Below are 19,443 nucleotides of genomic sequence, written 5' to 3' on the forward strand. Positions count from 1 at the left end.
TGGCAAGTTATTTTGCAGCAAGCTAGGTTGTGAATCTACACCTCACCAGCTTGCTGTGCAGTAATGTCCCATGTGGCACTTCTGTTGCTCACTGAAAATCCTAAAGACTGGCTTGGCTTACTATGCTTTCAAGTACTAGTATGTCAAGCTGCTCTCATTTTCAGTGTGCGGTAGCAGTATTCACCGGGGAAATTACTGTTCAGCAAGCTGGTATGCTGTGGATTCACAACCTAGCTTGCTGCAGACTAACTTGCCATGTAGACAACCCTGTAGATAAAGGAAGGCTTACTTATGTAATGCTTGCTTATTTTGACTTTCCATTGCCCAATAACTGATCTTCAGCATTAGCACAACTTAACAGCAGTTCACTTTTGCATAAAAGAGACTTAGCTATACAGAAGACTCTGCTTTTATCTGTTGCTAAAAAACAAAAATTGTTACCTGAATGATCATCTATTTAAAATGTTTTAAAAATTAAAACTAGTGTCTTCCTAGATCAAATACCTGCATAGGTTAAAATGAGATACTGCAGCTTTAAGAGGCTTTGGCTTACTGTAATCATTGCATGCTTGTTAGACAACGTTTGATTATTAAAATATTCCACATCAAACCACTAATAAACTGTTGACATTATTTAACTTCTGTGGAAAAAGTCCCTTCAAGACTTATAGAACTGGGCTTCCAAGACTTAAACCGTCAAAGGTAGGTACATTAATGCTGTTCCCAAGTAATTTTGCAGAGTTATTATTTGGGGATGCAAATATTAACATGTTAAATATGTAGGTTTTTAATAAATATTATTTTGGACCACTAAGTGTGAATTGAACATATAAAAAAGTATTGCATTATATTTTTTAAAATAGTAATTTGAGGTCTTGACAGCTATAGTTTAAATGTAAAAGTAATAGGTTCTCACATAGTTTGATAAAGGTACCAGTTTGAGTGACGATTGTAGGGAAATGTGCAAATCCTACTTTCAGTCTGAGAACAGACAATAAAGTATCACAATATTATTGCTTGAAATCCAATGTATTCTTGTGTAAACATCTTTTAAAGATAATATGATTTAATTCACTTTTTTTTTTTTCACCTCTTGATGTTTTTATTTTCACTCTTTAAGGGGTGCCTTTTTCCACTGCTTGGGAAGGCTAGTAACTTGTTTATCCATGACCATTTCAAAATGAGATGTGTACAGATGTACAACTTTTTGCGTGCTTTGATTCCACTTGTACCAAAGACTGGGGTTCTTGTTACTTTTTATCTTCGCGGGTTTAATAGACAGGTTTTAATCTGTATATGTTTGTTAGTAAAATGTTGGTTACACTTTATTATTCTATTAGCAATTAACTACAAATAGTTAATACAAATGAATATCCTCAAATCATTATTTCTAAATCCAATGAGGCATTGCAGATTATAATATAGAGGGAAATTTTGTGAGGCTTCATCAGTTAGAACTGGAACTTTGCCTTCCACACATGCGCTGTAATCTCTAATATGTTTTTTCCTAGGTGGCGCTATCAGATAATGGCTGATGTGGCTCGTTGCTTCATCTCAGTCTTAGTTTTATGATGTGTTTTGGCGAGGGCTGTTTTCTGAATTTTACAGGTTCTTCTGGCCCTATGATGGTACGCACGAGAAGAGTTTGACAAAATAAAGGGCCTTGTGCATCTTTACACATTTGCCAGAATGTATATGTCGTTAGAACAAGAAATTTAAAACACATATGGTGAATTCTTTAAAACAAAAAAAAACACCCTATTTAACTTTTATATGTTTGTTAGAAGCTAGTCAGAATACTTAACATTTTACTTAAAATTACTCCTGAGGGGAAAGAGAGTTCTGTATGATATTGATTCTTCTTTTTTCCCCTCTCCTTTTTCACAGGTCGGGTGACAAACCTTCGCAGAGTTACATATGTTGTATTGGATGAAGCAGACAGAATGTTTGACATGGGTTTTGAACCTCAGGTAATGAATGGCACAGTGGATTTTAAGTTTTGATTTTAGTGGTGGAGGAGAGATGGCAATGGAAGTAACTTAAGGACATGCTAGGCTTGAGGACATTATTCTTGCTTAAAGGATTTTGTGGGGCACAGGTAAAGAGGGGGAGAATTAATTGAATTAAACCTACATGTTATCAATGCTGTCATATAATGAGACTACTGACACCTGGTCAGCAAGGCGTGCTGGTTTTGGGTGACAGTTTGTAAGCTGACTCTGAGGTTTTTTTGCATTGATCATGACTAGGACTCCATGTCTCTCATAGAATATCAGGGTTGGAAGGGACCTCAGGAGGTTATTTAGTCCAACCCCCTGCTCAAAGCAGGACCAATCCCCAGGCAGATTTTTACCCCAGTTCCCTAAATGGCCCCCTCAAGCATTGAACTCTCAACCCTGGTTTAGCAGGCCAATGCTCAAACTACTGAGCCTTAGAGGCTCCATTATCTCCTTGGATAAGCCCTGGAAGTGACAGGACTATAGCACTACAGTGAATCCGGGTGGTGGGGCTCCCTTTCACAGGCAGCTTGGGGCTTCTAGGTTACGCCAAGGGACATTTACTCCTCTAGAGTTGGGAAGCCACCACCCTTGTTCCCATGGACTGAGGTTTGTGTTGTGCCTCAGAGGAGCACTACAACATCCCACCCTTTTCCATTTCTGTGGTGTTTCTACTGAGTACAGCAATTTCTGTTGCTTTTCCAGTGAAATACACAGACTCTGGAAGATAAAACTTGCAAAAGGATATTTATATTCTGTGCAAAGCCGTTACTCCTTAGTTTTAAAACTGACAGGCAAATGTGTGTGTGAAGTCCATTCTGCCTTGTGTAGAACACTTTTTGGTATTAACTGTAATTTTAAATAAATAAATTCAATTTTAAATTAATGGAGATATCCTATCTCCTAGAACTGGAAGAGACCTTGAAAGGTCATTGAGTCCAGCCCCCTGCCTTCACTAGCAGGACCAAGTACTGATTTTTGCCCCAGATCCCTAAGTGGCCCCCTCAAGGATTGAACTCATAACCCTGGGTTTAGCAGGCCAATGCTCAAACCACTGAGCTATCCCTCTCCCCTATTTTACTCTTCATCCAGGTCATGCGCATTGTAGATAACATCAGACCTGATCGTCAGACAGTCATGTTCTCTGCCACCTTCCCCAGAGCTATGGAGGCATTAGCTCGCCGAATTCTGAATAAGCCAATTGAGGTACAAGTTGGGGGCAGGAGTGTTGTCTGTTCTGATGTGGAACAAGAGGTGGTGAGTATTGCATTGCTGCATCTTTTATCTTTTTTGTTTCATTAATGATAAGACATTTCTGGAAGAATATTTAATACTGAATGCAAAACCATATACTAAAGGCTATTTTACTTCTGGATATTTTGTGGGCCTAAACCATTAAAAATACTTTCTAATACTTTCACTCAATGAAGTAGTAAATAATTTAACAATGATTTGAGACACTGACTTGAAAAAGTAATAGGTTTCTTGGAATTGATTGGAAAGGACAGCATATTATTAAAATTATGTCAGTAAATAAGATTATTTTCCCCCTTACATGTATGCCCAAGGGATACAACTTGTTTATTTGGTGTAATGAGTTGTGGGAGATACAGAAGGTTTCCAGAAATGTTTGCTAGTACTTAAAAGAAAATGGCACCTATTTTGGCTAGCTCAGCAGCATGAAAGTTCTCACGAGGCAAGCAGTCCTCACTCTGGGTAAAATATTAAATGTATATGGTCAGTCACAGTTAAGTGGCATTTCTGAGCTGCCATCCTAATTAATGTGACATTAGATTATATGGAAGTTCAGAAATGGCAACTGTAATGAAGAATGTTTTAAAAATATATATTCCACAGTTTGTTCATTGTACAGGTGCTTCTTACCTTGTGAATTTTTAGACTGTTGGACTCAGCAGAAGGTGCAGTTGTTTCTTTAAATTTTCAAACATCCTACTGATATGGTAATATCTTCTGGTTTGTCAGTTAAATCCTAGTAAATACTATTTTTCTTCAAACAAAGCTAAAGGGGTTTAAAAGGAATTGCTATATTAAAGTATGTTTTTATTTGTGGCCTTTCTTGTTTTTATGATTCCAAAAGTTTATAATGGAATGCTTAAATCAAATAATGTTTATTATCCTGGCGTATCTCTGATGGCCACATTCTCTGAATATGAAAACAACTGCCTTGCCAAATAATTGCAGCCCAAATCAATGGATAACTATTAAGTTATATTTGTAGGGTCATTTTGGCTTGCCTACTAGTCACTTTGCTGTGCCACTCTGGGGTGTCGTCTTTCATGTGCCATTTTTCATTAGAACATTACATTGCTACAGAAATGGTATCAGGTATGTTAGTGAGTACTAATGCAGTTACATGGCAAAAAGCTTGGTTAATGCGGAGTTCAGAGTGCCTAGTGATAGGTTTTGCCGTTCCAGAACGTCGAACTCAGCACAATTGAAACTTCTGAAAATCAGGAAATAGAGTTAAGGGAAATACCCACTCAGCCTTAACTCTGCGCCCCTGGAGCTAGCAGTAGCCACTGGGAATTGTCAGCATGCCCTCAGCTGCAATCATTGCATTATGTGTAGCTGTATTGAATGGTGGAGGAATAAACTGGGGCAGCTTGAAAGAGCTGTGATTGAGATGAGGAGATCTGGGTACCCCTGTGTGCTATCAGAAGAAAGAGGTGCATGTGTACTTTGAGGTTTCAGTCTACATCATTGCACTACGGAATTGTGTAGGCTGTCAGTAACAGGGCCCTGGGGTTGTCTTGCCATGGGTATTGTCAATAGGGCAGTGGGATAGGAGAGCAGTCTGTGGATTTAATGATAGGTAGGAGAAAGTATAGGTTTAGGTGGTATATTGTGTGCCAGTATGAAGGAGTTGTAAAAGGGTCTGAAGTTGCTGTTAAATTTTACAAATGTAGTATTCTGTCGGTGGAATAGACTCAGCGTTTGAGCGTAAGGGAAGTGCAGTTTGTGCCTGTCCATTACAGTGAAAAGAGTGTGTGTGTGTGTGTGTGTCATTGCTCAGAGAGCAGAGTTAAGGCTGAGTGGGTGTGTGACCGGGGTCCCTGTGGGAGCCATCTGTGGTTACTCAATTAGGGTGAATGGCAAAGAATAGGGCAGACAAACCCCCAAAAGCTGGTGGATATTCCAGTATTTAGATTTACCAAACCAGCATAAAACACCTTCTTTATTACCTTTCTTGTTACTCAGAAGTCCAAACAACATAGTTCCCTTAAAATGATCCAGCCTTAGGCCTCCATCCAGGTACCTAAATCAAATATGATGAAGATTCCTGAAAATCTTATTTCATTATATAAAAGAAAAGGTTCTACCAATCCCAAAGGATCGGACACATTACCTCCCAGATTATTGAATATTCCAGATCTTACCCAAATACACGCTACAGCCAATTCTTATTAACTAAACTAACATTTATTAAAAAACAAGAGTGAGTATGTTTACAAGATCAATATACATACAGATATGAGTTCAGTTCATTGAGGTTTAGATTCACAGCAGAGTTGGTGAGCTTTGTAGTTGCAAAGAGTTCCTTTAAAATTCAGTTCATAGGTTATATATAGTCCACTGTTTAAATATCATATTCAGGGTGTACCAGCATAACTGGGACCTCAGTCTTGCGACTCAAACTTCCCCTGATGTAGCCTAAGCAGATCTGAGATGACAGAATCAGGACCCAAGGATCTTTTATACAATTTCATGTCCTCTTTGACAAGTTGGGAGTTCCTCCAGGAACAAAAGGTCATTAGGATGACTTTGATGGAGGTCCATCACTGGTACTTAGCTATAGAATTAACATAAGGCAATTTGCTTGTTTCTCCACCATTCACAGTATATTTCAAAGAGAGATGAATACTGAGATCCCGTTTTTACAATTTATTTAAATGCTGGGATGTTCTTTTGATCTCTGAACTATCAGAATACAGCATATACAGGGACTGTTGATACATTGTCAACCCTACTCAGACCTATGTAAATACACAAAAACACAAACATTCTCTCTCCACGTGTCTTTTGAGGGTTGTTTATTTTGCAGAATGTTTAACCCTTTCTAGCCATGTGTCACAGGGTGTTCACCTTAACTCTATATTTTCAGGTTTGGAGAAGTTTGAGGTTTGCTGAATTAGATATTCTGGCAGGGCACAAGCTATCACCACACAACCTTAACTCTCCATTAGTGAAGCATTTTGCCATTTAATTTCTAGGTTTTTTTAAACAGAAAGAAAAATGTTTGTTGGTAGGAGTTAATAATCATTTAGACAGCTTTAGTCCTCATCTGCGTTTGCAGTTGATATGCTACTGTGAGTAGGTAATATTCCAAAGACTTACGCCATGTCTACACTAGCACTTACGTTGGCAAAGCTTTTATCGCTCAGGGGTGTGAAAAAAAACACCCGTCAAGCGACATAAGTTTCCTGGCATAAGCCCTCGTGCACAGCATTGTGTCGGCAGGAGATGCTCTCCTGGTGACATAACTACCACCACTCATTTTGCTGGTTTTGTTATATCGATGGGAGAGCTTTCTCCTGTTGGCATAACGCAACTACACGAGCAATCTTACAGCAGCACAGCTGTACCGATGCAGAACAGCTGTACCGATGCTCCTGTTCCACTGTAAACTTGTAAGTGTAGACGTGGCCTTAGGATGTGTCTCCACTTAATGCTACAGTGGCACAGCTGCAGCACTTCATTGTAGACACTAACTACAGCGATGGGAGAACCCTTCCTGTAGTTAATCCACTTTCCTGAGATGCGGTAGCTAGGTTGATGGAAAAATACTGTCAGTCTAGTGCTACCTGTACCAGAGACTAGGTTGGCATAGCTACGTCTCACTGGGGAGTGGAGTTTTCACACCACTGAGATGTAGCTATGCTGATACAAGTTTTCAATGTAGACCATCCCCTAGCTTTTATACAGTGCTGTTCATTAGTAGACCTCAAAGAACTTTACATCATTTTCCCCTTTTACAGATGGGAAACTGAGGCACAGAGAGGTGAAGTGATTACCCAAAGTTACCCAGCAGGCCAGTGGCAGAGCTAGGAAAAACCTCAGTCCAATGGTCTTTCCACTAGGCCACATGATTGATATGTGATTCCTAAGTGCTCCTCTTGTACATTTTGTTATAAGGAAATGGAGATAATGGTTGTGCTGTGAAATGTTTGCAATGTGTAGTTTTTTTTAACAGGTCTGGTAAGAGAAATTTCTTCCATGGGTTATGTCCCAAAACCTTGACAGTTTTATTACTGGCATGTCTCTTTCCTTCACCACCTGCCCCACCGTTCCCCAGAACATCTGGCTCCCCACCAACATTTCCAGCTCCCCTGCCCATACTCATCCCTTTAGGAGTTGCTCCTTGCTGTCTCCTGCCCAGTGCTGCTGTGTACACATCTCACAGGCAGAAGCTTAATGGAGGGCTGCACACTACCTTGGTTATGTAGCCTGAGCGGCACACTGAGGTGAGCCCCTCACTCCTACTACCCACCTCCAGCTGGGACCCCTGCCCCTGCTTCATCCAGGCTTCCCCAGCCATGCCCCATGCTGTTCTGCTATAATAAGCCCCCCCTGCCCTTTGCGGATAGTAATGTAACTAGTTTCTTTATTAGGTTTGGACCAGCTTAGCTCACTGGCAGCTTTAATATTCCCACTTCTATCTGTGGATGCAACACAAAGAAAATCCAGCTCCTGTTCACAGTATCCGTGTAATCAAAGCCCAGTAAAAGGAGTTAAAGAGTTTGTAATACCCATAATCCAGTTGAAGGTGCAATGTCTCTACTTGGTTTGTTCTGTTTGCTTTTCAGATCGTGATAGAAGAAGAGAACAAGTTCTTGAAGTTACTTGAGCTTCTGGGACATTATCAAGAGAAAGGATCAGTCATCATATTTGTCGATAAACAGGAACACGCTGACGGGCTGCTGAAAGATTTAATGAGAGCCTCTTATCCCTGCATGTCACTTCATGGAGGTAGTGTGCAATCTTAAGGGCTGACATTTTAAACTAGAATAATAGGATTGGGTAATTTTAAGGAAATGTTTTTAATTTTTTTATTTCCATACAATACTATTATAGACCTTGGAATCTTCTCTCCCTCGCCACTGTGGCCTTTCATTTGGGAGACGGATATTTTTCTCACAGTTTGAATGGAACTGCAATTGACATGGCGTTTTAAACCTATAAAATGCCATTATACCAAAATATTTCTTTATGCAGCAGGATTACGAACTGGTCTGGCAGTAACGCATCTCTGAGAATAGTAGTTCATTGCTGCTGCAGACCAATACCGGGAGTATAAAATGGGTTTTTGTAGTGTCCACAAAACTAGTGGCTGTTTAATTTCTCTGCCGTGCAGTAGTAATTTAAAAATGTAGGTGGTGGAAACCTGTCTAGAACACAGAGTGGAGCATAAATAATTTTGCTCAGGCTACTGTAGTGCAGAAACTAAATGGTTTATTGTTCTGGAGGTAACTGAATTTTGTATTAGGTTTTGGCATTTTAAATAATTGGTGAGGGTTCCCTGAGCCTCTGTAAGGATGCTCTTTATTATTCAAAATTGAAAGAAAATAAATGCATAAAATTAAATCAAACAATGTTTTAAAATGAGGTATTTTGTGTGGCTCCTTGCAGGTATTGATCAATATGACAGAGACAGCATAATTAATGATTTTAAGAACGGAGTGTGCAAACTTCTTGTGGCCACATCTGTGGCAGCACGAGGCTTGGATGTAAAGCAACTAATGCTGGTAGTCAATTACAGCTGTCCCAACCATTATGAAGACTATGTGCACAGAGCAGGCCGAACTGGACGAGCGGGCAACAAAGTATGTAAAAGTAATTATTTGTTCTTCTTAACTGTGTTTAGAACCCTGCCCTGTTTGTCTAATATAGTTATCCAAAACAGGGATTGGGAGAAGAGAATGTTCCTTTGGTATTTGATGAGAAGGGATCCTAGGGTCAGGCACCACAGTAATACAAATATTAATAAATAATAATAAAAGAATGCTGTGAGGTTTTTAGAGACATCAAGAGTAAGACACTGGTCTAAATTTTAAAGCTCTGCCTCCTGTTCTGAACCAAATTTATGTGGCACTTAGGAAATGCTTACTGGAATAAGATTTCCCCGTGAGTTTGGCCCTGTTGCTGAACATTTGATACTGCTCATGCTTGGTAATGTGCATGAATGACCTTGGAAGATTTCATGTTCTAAACTTACAACCATGACCAGACTTAAATAAAAAGCTTTAGATTTAATTGTGAATGGTTGAATTATTGTATCACTTTACATGCTAAGCTAAGTTAGTTCTAGGGCTGTCAAGCGATTAATCGCACGATTAAAAAAATTAATCGTGATTAAACAATAATAGAATACCATTTATTTAAATATTTTTGATATTTTCTATGTTTTTCAAATGCATTGATTTCAATTACAAAACAGAATACAAAGTGTACAGTGCTCACTTTATATTTATTTTTGATTACAGGTATTTGCACTGTAAATAAACAAAAGAAATAGTATTTTTCAATTCACCTAATACAAGTGCAATCTCTTCTCACGAAAGTTGAACTAGTTCGTTCAAATTCCTCTTAAAAAGGAAGTGTATATTTAAAAATGCAGTTTAACAGCGCTACCTGTGCTACAATGCTTCAGTAGAATAAGAGGTCAAGGGTCTTAATGGATTATTAATACTGATTAAATTCACGTTTTTTATTAATGTTCAATAGGGATTTGCATTCACTTTCATTACTGAAGATCAAGCACGGTATGCTGGTGATATAATTAAGGCATTGGAATTGTCAGGGAAACCAATTCCTGCTGAGCTCGAGAAGCTCTGGAGTGACTTCAAAGATCAACAGAAGGCTGTAAGTAACCTTTTTCCTTCTTGATGTGAGTTGTGCTTTTGCTACTTTGCACTCTTGGGTCTCAATTCTGGGCACACATAACTCTACATGCATAAGTAATCTCACTAACTTCATTGGGGCTACTCGTGTGAGGTCAAATAGGGGTTAAATGTTTGCAGGATTGGGGTCTGAAGTGTTTTCAAGACTTTTCTTGTGAATTTGAATGCTGTGACCATATGTATGTGGCTGTCTTGAGACTTTATTTTGTCAGAAATCATATAAAAGACGAGGGTGCTGTATTATTTATATTTTATTTATATTGGTCACACCATCACAGTATTTGAGCACACGGTTCAATTTAAAATAATGTGTTTCTTGTCTGCCAAAGAGAGAATTCTGTTATCTTAGAGAATATTTTAGTTTATACACTTGTATTACTCAAAAATAAAAGATTTGTTTAGATCTACTCAATTGATATAAAATAGCTGTTAAACTTTTCATTGTAAAATAGTTATTTCAAGGTTTGAAAAGCCTGATAAATGTCCTAATTTTTTGTCTTGATTTTTTTTTTCATTTAACGTCATTATCAGTTAGATAAATAGTCTATATTCACAATTGTTTTACTACTTCTGGAAGTGTCTTTTAAAACTTTTAGTGTTTGAAGTGACTTTTTAAAATAAAATACCTGTTTTATAGGAGGGGAAGACTATTAAAAAGAGCAGCGGATTCTCTGGCAAAGGATTCAAGTTTGATGAAACAGAACATGCTTTGGCTAATGAGCGAAAGAAACTACAAAAAGCTGCTCTTGGCTTGCAGGATTCAGATGATGAGGATACCGCTCTCGATGTAAGCATTAGGGGGAAAAGTGTTAACATTTTTTAAGGGATTTCACTGTATTCACTAAAATAACCCATACAAATACAACTCTGTCTAATAACCGATTGCAGAATGCATGGATTTCTGCTATTTCACACATCTTGTGTAAATCTGTATTTCCTTTAATGTATGAGGGTATAGACCTCATAAAGAGTTAAAAATCTGCCATTTGTCACTTACTAGTATTTTATAAATAAGATAAATACGGATATTATTTCATTCAAAAGGGCACAAGCAGTTTTTTCACCTTTGCAAAGTTAATCATCTTGCACAAAATAAAATGGTTGCACTCATTCACAATAGTCTTGTTGTATAGTGCTTGAAAGAAATGTATAGCAGCTTTTTCCATTTCTAAATCCATATAAGGTAATTTTCCTTAATATTTGCTACCTTTTCCATGAACTGGAAAAATAATCTGACTACTGGTACAAGGGCTGTAGAAGAACTGCTGCTGGAAATCCTCCCTCACAAACGAGCTCTGTAGCCTTCACAATGTGAACGCTGCCCCCCTCTGCCTCTCCCAGTTTAAGGGTGAGATTGCTTACAGAATTTGGTGCATCAGTTTGCACTTAAATGGCACTTCCCATGTGAGAATCCCAAAGTGCTTAACCTTAACCTTTGTGTGAAACTGAAGGATTCAGTATAAATCCCTTGTTAAAGGTAGAAAGTAAATCTCTGGCACAGCCAGAAATAGATCTCCAATCTCCTGATGCCCAGTCTGTTTCTTGACCAAAAGATCATCCTTCCTCATGGTTGCACTGTAGTTCTGTGCAGGCTTTGGCAACGTTTATTGTTGCAAGATTCAGAATTTATTTTTTGAAATATAAAGCAAATGCACACTGGTATTTTCTTACCATATGTGGACAAGAATTGCGTAATGCTAAATGTACTGATGATATTGTTCTATTCCTTAGATTGATGAACAAATTGAGAGCATGTTCAATTCAAAAAAGAGAGTGAAAGACATGGCAGCACCGGGAACATCTAATGTTCCTACACCAACAGCTGGTAATGCAGAAAAACTGGAAATTGCCAAAAGACTAGCTTTAAGAATTAATGCTCAGAAGAATCTTGGAGCAGAGGCACAAGTATTGGTCCCTTTTCACTTTAAGGTCACCCTCTCTACCAAGCAACCATTTTTTACTAAATGTTTAATAGAATGTATTTTTGTTTTACAGCCATGTTAACGTATTGTTCTATTTAGCTTCTTTATTCGGTACTTAATGGTAAATCATATGAGTCTTTGACTATCCGTTTTGTAATCTTTTTGATGTGACAAAATGCATTAGCACAAAGACTGGAACCCTGATCTGCTTTGACACAAAGGGGTTAATTATAACTAATTTTACCAGTAGTGACTGACGGATTTGTTAACATTATTAGAATTACAAAATATCTCTGTCTGCTGAAGTATGCAATATACAATACGTTTTCTCTTGGTTGTAGAACTCTGTAATTTAATTTAAAATGTATATGAACTTTAGTAGTAGTTTGCAGAAGATGGTTTTAGTTTTTGAAGTTTCCACAGTTGGAATCAACATAGTCACCATGAACCTCTGATTCTTAGTGGAGGGCTAGAGGGGAGGAGGAGATTTTGATCCAAATCTAACTCCTAGCTAACAGCAGTCAACTCACTGCTGCTATAAAGCATTAATAATGTTCAGCTGAAAGTTTAAGCTTTTTAGAATATATTGCTGTGAAAGTTATTATGTAGTTTCTTGTTTAGTGTTGGGGGATTTCAGTTCACAATGTATAATGTCTTGGATGAACTAAAGCAGTGGTTCTCGACCAGGGGTACACATACTCCTGGGGGTACACATACTCCTGGGGGTACACATACTCCTGGGGGTACACATACTCCTGGGGGTACACAGAGGTCTTCCAGAGGATACATCAACTCATCTAGATGTTTATCTAGTTGTACAACAGGCTACATAAAAACACTAGCGAAGTCAGTACAGACTAAAATTTCATACAGACAATGACTTGTTGCTCTATATATTATACACTGAAATGTAAGTACAATATTTATATTCCAATTGATTTATTTTATAATTATGTGGTAAAAATGAGAAAGCAAGCCGTTTTTCAGTAATAGTGTGCTATGACCCTTTTTTGTATTTTTGTCTGATTTTGTAAGCAAGTAGTTTTTAAGTGAGGTGAAACTTGGGGGTACCCAAGACAAATCAGACTCCTGAAAGGGGTACAGCAGTCTGGAAAGGTTGAGACCCACTGAACTAAAAAACCAAGTATATTGTCAGAGCAGTCCTTGTGCACTGCTGAGTTTTGATTTCCATCGCAGGAAGGAGTGTATGCTCATTTTCTTAGCTTAGTAATTGGACTAGAAGTGTGTGGGAAGAGTTAAAATTACATTTTGTTTTGCTGACTGCAGTCTGGAATGTCCATAGCATTTAGAGTTGAAAATGCAGCAAGGCTTTTTGGGGGGAGGGAAGTGTTGAAGCTGCCTACATGGACATTTACTATGTGTAGAAATGTAATGAAACTCTGGTGCTGAAAAGGCCAGGTTTTTATGGTGCTATCTCTGGGTACTTTGAAATGAATGTAGACTTGTTTCATTACAGGATGTGATGCAGCAGGCTACAAACGCTATCTTGAGAGGAGGCACAATTCAGGCTCCTACTGTATCTGCCAAAACTATTGCAGAGCAACTGGCTGAAAAGATAAATGCCAAGCTCAACTATGTGCCCATAGAAAAACAAGAGGAAGAAAAACAGGAGGGAGGACAAAGTGAATCGTTTAAGAGATATGAGGAGGAATTAGAGATCAATGACTTCCCACAGGCAAGCATCCATTTTTTCTTTAATCATATTTTAATGCCAATCACTTAACACAGTGCTTTACCTCAGATTCTTTGTACCAAGTTTATAATGTGTTGATTCCAACCGAGAGGTTTTAGCTGTATTTCAGATCTTTATCAGCTGTATCCAATAAAGCTCTGTGACATTAGCTCAGCTGTGTAATCTGCACCATGTATCTATTGACTTTCTTTCCTCGTGCAAGAGATGCATAATCTTTCAGACACATTCTAAGAATGTTCTTTACCACACAAAAACGTGAAGCTCTGCCCTTGACCTAATTTGCATCTAAATCTTATTGCATCTTCCTCTCTAATATTGAAAAGATCTGGCCTTTTTTTCTCTGGCCACACTACCATAATTCTGGTCTAGACCCATATGTCTTGATTATTAAATCTCTTCTGAAATTAAGATTGTTAGGGGAGATTTTCAGGGGCATAAAAAGTAGTTAGGCACCTAACTGCCATTTATGCTTCTAAAAAATCTCCACTGTAAGCTTCTTGGAACAGGGACTGTCTTTTGCTCTCTGTCTGTATGTCTAGCACAATGGGGCCCTGACTAGTCATTGGGCCTCTTGGTGCTATTCTAATACAAATAAGAAAGTTGCCTGACTAGTAGAATTAGTGAGAGAGATGTGAGTTTGCTCTTTCCCGCCAGCTCTTCCTAATGCAAGTACAGTAAATGTTTAGTATAATTGCATGAGTTTTCTCAATGGGACTCAAATTGCATGCACTTAATCACTGTATGGGCTATATCCTAACCCTGAGTTTGTTCTTCATATGCCCCTACCTTTGTACATTAGATCATAGTAGGTGATACACAAGATAACAGTTTGTCTCATTCTTGAAAAGAATTTGTAACTGTGTGTCTAAGAGATTATTTCTGTTGAAATCTCAATGTCTAAGTGAATGAAGTACTCTTTCTCACACTTCAGTCTTCGGGCTTGTAAACTTCCCACAGAGTGAAATGGAGACACTGGCGAGCTCTCTCCAGTGGTCCTGTACATCCATCATTCTCTTTCCTCCCCTTTCTTATTCCCCTGACATAAGGGGCAGCAGTGCTAATGTATTTTAGGTATACATTCATTTGGACGTGGGTACTCCTTTTTAAAAGAACTGATTAAAACCCATTTGCCCTGAAACACGTTTTTGTTTAAATAGCTCTTACTATATAATTTTGTTGCTACATTTTTTCTCGAATGTCAGCTTAACCCTCTGATTTCTCTTTTATAAAATGTCTCTCACTGCCCCTCTTCCTATACGTTTTTTCTTGTGCAGACTGCTAGGTGGAAGGTTACCTCCAAGGAAGCACTTCAGAGAATCAGTGAATATTCTGAAGCTGCCATTACAATCAGAGGAACGTATTTCCCTCCAGGCAAGGAGCCCAAGGAAGGAGAACGAAAAATTTACTTGGCTATAGAGAGTAAGTATGACAGATGTATTTAAATTTAAAAAACCGTCCCCAGTGCAGAGTAAAACTTGACGTGAGAATCCTTGTGATAGTAACCTTTGGGTCCTCACTCCAGACCATCTTTGGTTATGGAAAGGTGGGCACCCAGGGAAGCCACTCATTTGTCTCGATAGTTTTTGCCAGTTAGATCATGGAGCTGTAGTGATGTAGGTCCCAAAAAATCTTCACATGCTACCCAAAGTGAAAGTCCTTACATGGTGTATATGACAATATTCAAAAAAAAGAATAACAAGAAGAATTCACCTGGTGCTAAAAAGTGAGAGGAAACGGGGAGACCTTATTTGAGCTGCCATGAAGAAGAGACACAATGTTGCTGTTATCCAGCAGCACCCGGCAGGGATCATATCTGCTCAAATCTATTGTCTGCAACCTATGGCCCAATTCATCTTATGGTTACTCTGCCATGCTCTGTTGCTGACGTGAGTTTGTCTGCAAAGTAACCTGTTGTTTTAGGTGTTTGTGTGGGTAGTGTAAAATGTGACTTGAAATTTTAAGTATGTCCTTTGTTTAAAAAAACCATACCAGCCCTGGTAATAAACACTAGTAGACAGTTCAACAGCAAACTATTAAGATGTGTTTGGCAACGTACATGGTGCTACTAGAAGTAATTTGCAGTTTTACTTTTTAGGCTTTGTGTGTGGAAAAGATTCTAATATTTTGTTTCTTGTTCTGTCTCCAGGTGCCAATGAACTGGCTGTGCAGAAAGCAAAGGCAGAAATCACTAGGCTTATAAAAGAAGAACTTATCAGACTGGTAAGTGAAATATACTGTATTTCAGAAGAATGTGCTTGGCTTTTTAAAGCTTTACAAGAACACGTTTCAGAAAGTTTATGCCAGCGACAGAGCATAAATCTTTATTAATATCTGGGACTGGAAGCTGCAGATCTAAAATATGCTGTATTGGTGAAGAGCAAAGAAAATACATTTCTCTGTTTTGTGGGTCAACCCAGGCTCGTAGGTATTCTATGCCGACAAAAGACATCAACAGAATTTTGTGACATCACTATAAGGGCTAGTTCTTACCTAACAGAACAGTTCATTTCCTGGCTTTAGCTCCATCAAGCAGAGCTGGGCGTGTAACAGATTGGTTTTTAACTTTTCTTGTTTTTAGTTCTGTTTGTATTGTTGGGGTTTGTTTTTCTTTCTATCTGTTGCTCCATGCAGCACGCCCTGGAGCAGTAGTCGTCTGTATTCAGTTATCTTTCTCCTTGTTTTCAAAGCAGGGATTGCCCTGGGAGATTGAATTCTAAGTTCTTCAGAAGCACAAGCCTTGGCTTTTTGTGGAGCAACCTCCCATAATATTGCATTAGACTCGGGCAGAACTGCTGGTAGCAGACACTGCTCAACCGAACCACTTGTGGGTCCCGTTGTTCTTGTTGTGTCTTCATTGACCTAGTTTTGCTCTGTTTTTAAAATTGCTGAGCTCTACGTAAAAATTCCTTCCAACTGTTAAAGTTACTATTGCTGAGCAATTCTAATATTGAACGATTCACTGTTCACTTGTCTGTTTTCAACTAGTGCTGTGATTGACTTATTTTTCCTCTTTAATTGCAGCAAAATTCATACCAGCCAACCAACAAAGGAAGATACAAAGTTCTGTAAATATTTGGAGTAACCTGTCTGCCAGTGGCTGGTGTCTGACACTTCGTGGCTTCTGTTGTCTTTGGTGTTCACACTGCTTATTGTAAATTAAGATATTTTTATTTTTTCCTTGCTGACATTTTTAACACAAAATTGATATTTGCTGAGACATCTCATTCTCTTCACTAAGGTTAGCAGTCTTAAAGCAGACCAGCTTTGTCAGGGCATGATTTAATTGAAAAGTATAGTTTATATAGTTTTTCACTGTAAAACTACTGAATAAAACAGATTTTTAATTTACCTGACATTCTAGTATAATGTAAATTAAACGATTTCGGCTTTGCATTGGAATTTGTTAAGGTGTACTTACAGCTTCACATTTATTGGGTAGTTCACACCTTTTCAGTTTTTTGTGGAATAGTAAACCAGCCAATATAAGAGCAGAATTTTCCTCCCTAATCTGTAGCATCTCTGTGACCTATTCCATATGCATTCCCTCTGCAAAACCCCCATTGATGTCAGTGAGAGCCCTGTGCTGATCAGAGTTTAAAATTTTGTCCTAGAACAATTAGGGTTTAGTTTTTACAGATGTTTTTTTCCCCCTCATCCTTCTTTACTTCCTACTTTGCCTTTATCATTTGGGGAATAGAATAGTTAAATCTTTGGGTTTCTTGTAAAATGAGACATTTTGTAGTACAAAAATGGCTTTCAGATTTTCTCTAAATGTCAGCATTTTAGGATTTGATTTTGTTCCCATTCTTCAACCTTTAGTAAATAAAATAAAATCAAGCTCCGCAAAAGAGAAACCACTTTTGTAATCAAGTATAAAGTTCGACACATTTTTATAGTGTTATATATATACATTTAATGTGATTCTTTCAGGACTACTGTCCTTATACTATTAGAGAATGGCTTTAGACAAAAAATTAACTTTGTAGGTCGGCTCCACAAGCGTTGACCCTTATTGCAGTGGTGGAACGTGATCACTTCCTGGAGTCAGCTTTTTTTAACCCACTTTTCCCTCATCCCCAGAAGCCATTAACATTTCACATTGTTACTGTCAAGATTTAATTTTTTTTTTAGCCTCTTGTCTTATCTGTAACCAAAGTTACTGATTGTTGAGTCGTTCTAGCAGCTGAAAAAGCTTTCAAGAAGATAAACTTACAAGGCTTTTTGTAGAAAGCTTTCCTGACCTGACATTGTGGAGGACAAAATATAATTTTAAAATAGCTATGTGTATGTACTGCTTTAACCCTAGTGAAGAACAAATCAAATCCTTGCATCATGGTTATAAATTCATTTTTTCCAAAAATCAAATATTTTGAAGTCCACTCCGGTTTTGAGATACAAAATAAATTTGTAGATTTAGAAGAAAACACTGGCCATATCCACTAAGCACTATACATTTACTCTGCCAGGAACAACCTTAATACGATACCTAAGAAAGTTTAAAAACAAAAACAAAAAAACCCTGAATGGAGCCAGAAGTAGCGCATATAAGAAAATCTTCTTAAAGTTCAAACAAAACCTCAGATATTTTCAAAATCAGATTCCCTTTAAATGTTTCAGGCTTCACAATTTAGTTAGGATTATTTATTATGTAAGATGTTTCACACAGTTTGTGCTGACTTGTCTAACTTTTTGACAGTGCTGTAAATTGCGATGTCCCCCAGAGTTGTGGTGGGTTTTGATATGTTTGGTGTAGAGCACTTTCAGGTTCAGGCATTCTGACTTTTTTTTTTTTTTTTTAAACGTCTTTGGTTTGAAATTTCTGTGATGATATCTACTGAGCAAAGCTCTGATAGACATACTTCTGTGATTTCCAGCTCAACGCTGTTGGATTTTCAGCGAGGTTGGAAAATGTACAATCTTCCAAGGTTTTTTAAATGCAATGTCAATATTCATATTTTTTTTAATTCCTCTAAAAATAAAAATAATTTCAATGTGTTTTTCTGAAATGCTCTCTCTGATGATGTGTTTTCTGCCCTGTTTGCTATGCCTCTGCACTTGTTCTGCTGCAGCTCTGTGCTCACTAAGGGTACGTCTACACTTACCTCCGGGTCCGGCGGCAGGCAATCGATGTTCTGGGATCGATCCCGGAAGTGCTCGCCGTCGACGCCGGTACTTCAGCTCGGCGAGAGGAGTACGCGGCATCGACGGGGGAGCCTCCCTGCCGCGTCTGGACCCGCGGTAAGTTCGAACTAAGGTACTTCGAATTCAGCTACGTTAATAACGTAGCTGAATTTGCGTACCTTAGTCCGAAGTGGGGGGTTAGTGGGGACCAGGCCTAATTGTAGCTGCTCCTTTAAGGGGAGGGAAACATGTGCACTACCATTACATTAGAATCTTTGTTAGGCATGTAATGAAAAGCAGGAGGACAGACACACTAGACAGTAAAACTGCTGCAATAGAAACATCACTGAAGGAACTTGGGATGGGGAGGGTCAGCAAATACGCAAGAGAGGAAAAAAATGAGAAACTCTTAAGGAAAAAAGAGAAATTGAAATGAAGAGAAAAAAGCTATAGTGGCAACAAGACGAAGAATAAAAGAATATGGAGGAAAACAATGAAGTAAAATTGTTGCATTAAATCTTTCTTCCTAATTGTTTTTGTGCTCATGGAAATGGACCCAGCTCTCTGATAACCATAACATGTCTGCTGCTTCCTTGGGGGATGCACCCCCTTTCAGATGCTGGAAGAGAACTGGAACTGTATTTTTTAATAATAATTAAAAAAAGGCAATATAATAGAGCAATATACCCTTTTTGCTCTGTTATCTAACACACTTTCCGAAGAGTGTGTGTTCCCAACTCCCTATATTTTCCTTACAGTTTTGGTGTTAG

At 38.3% G+C, this 19,443-nt stretch overlaps 1 protein-coding gene across 2 annotated transcripts in view; it reads left to right on the plus strand.

Annotated features, from left to right (window-relative positions):
- Positions 1 to 18,558, plus strand: part of DDX46 (DEAD-box helicase 46) — a 36,393-nt gene extending 17,835 nt beyond the window's left edge. The window contains exons 13-23 of one of the 2 annotated variants that reach the window (XM_008166415.4): positions 1,888 to 1,970; positions 3,090 to 3,254; positions 7,823 to 7,985; positions 8,646 to 8,839; positions 9,741 to 9,878; positions 10,554 to 10,703; positions 11,648 to 11,845; positions 13,316 to 13,534; positions 14,827 to 14,971; positions 15,699 to 15,772; positions 16,574 to 18,558. In XM_008166415.4, the coding sequence (XP_008164637.1) occupies positions 1,888 to 1,970; positions 3,090 to 3,254; positions 7,823 to 7,985; positions 8,646 to 8,839; positions 9,741 to 9,878; positions 10,554 to 10,703; positions 11,648 to 11,845; positions 13,316 to 13,534; positions 14,827 to 14,971; positions 15,699 to 15,772; positions 16,574 to 16,621 (1,577 nt within the window). In that variant the 3' untranslated portion in view covers positions 16,622 to 18,558. The remainder of the gene's footprint in view (positions 1 to 1,887; positions 1,971 to 3,089; positions 3,255 to 7,822; positions 7,986 to 8,645; positions 8,840 to 9,740; positions 9,879 to 10,553; positions 10,704 to 11,647; positions 11,846 to 13,315; positions 13,535 to 14,826; positions 14,972 to 15,698; positions 15,773 to 16,573) is intronic. The other variant, XM_008166416.4, reaches the window with a different exon arrangement.
- The last annotated feature ends 885 nt before the right edge of the window (positions 18,559 to 19,443 follow it).

Source organism: Chrysemys picta, chromosome 8 (assembly GCF_011386835.1).
Source record: "Chrysemys picta bellii isolate R12L10 chromosome 8, ASM1138683v2, whole genome shotgun sequence".
Classification (NCBI taxonomy): domain Eukaryota; kingdom Metazoa; phylum Chordata; order Testudines; family Emydidae; genus Chrysemys; species Chrysemys picta.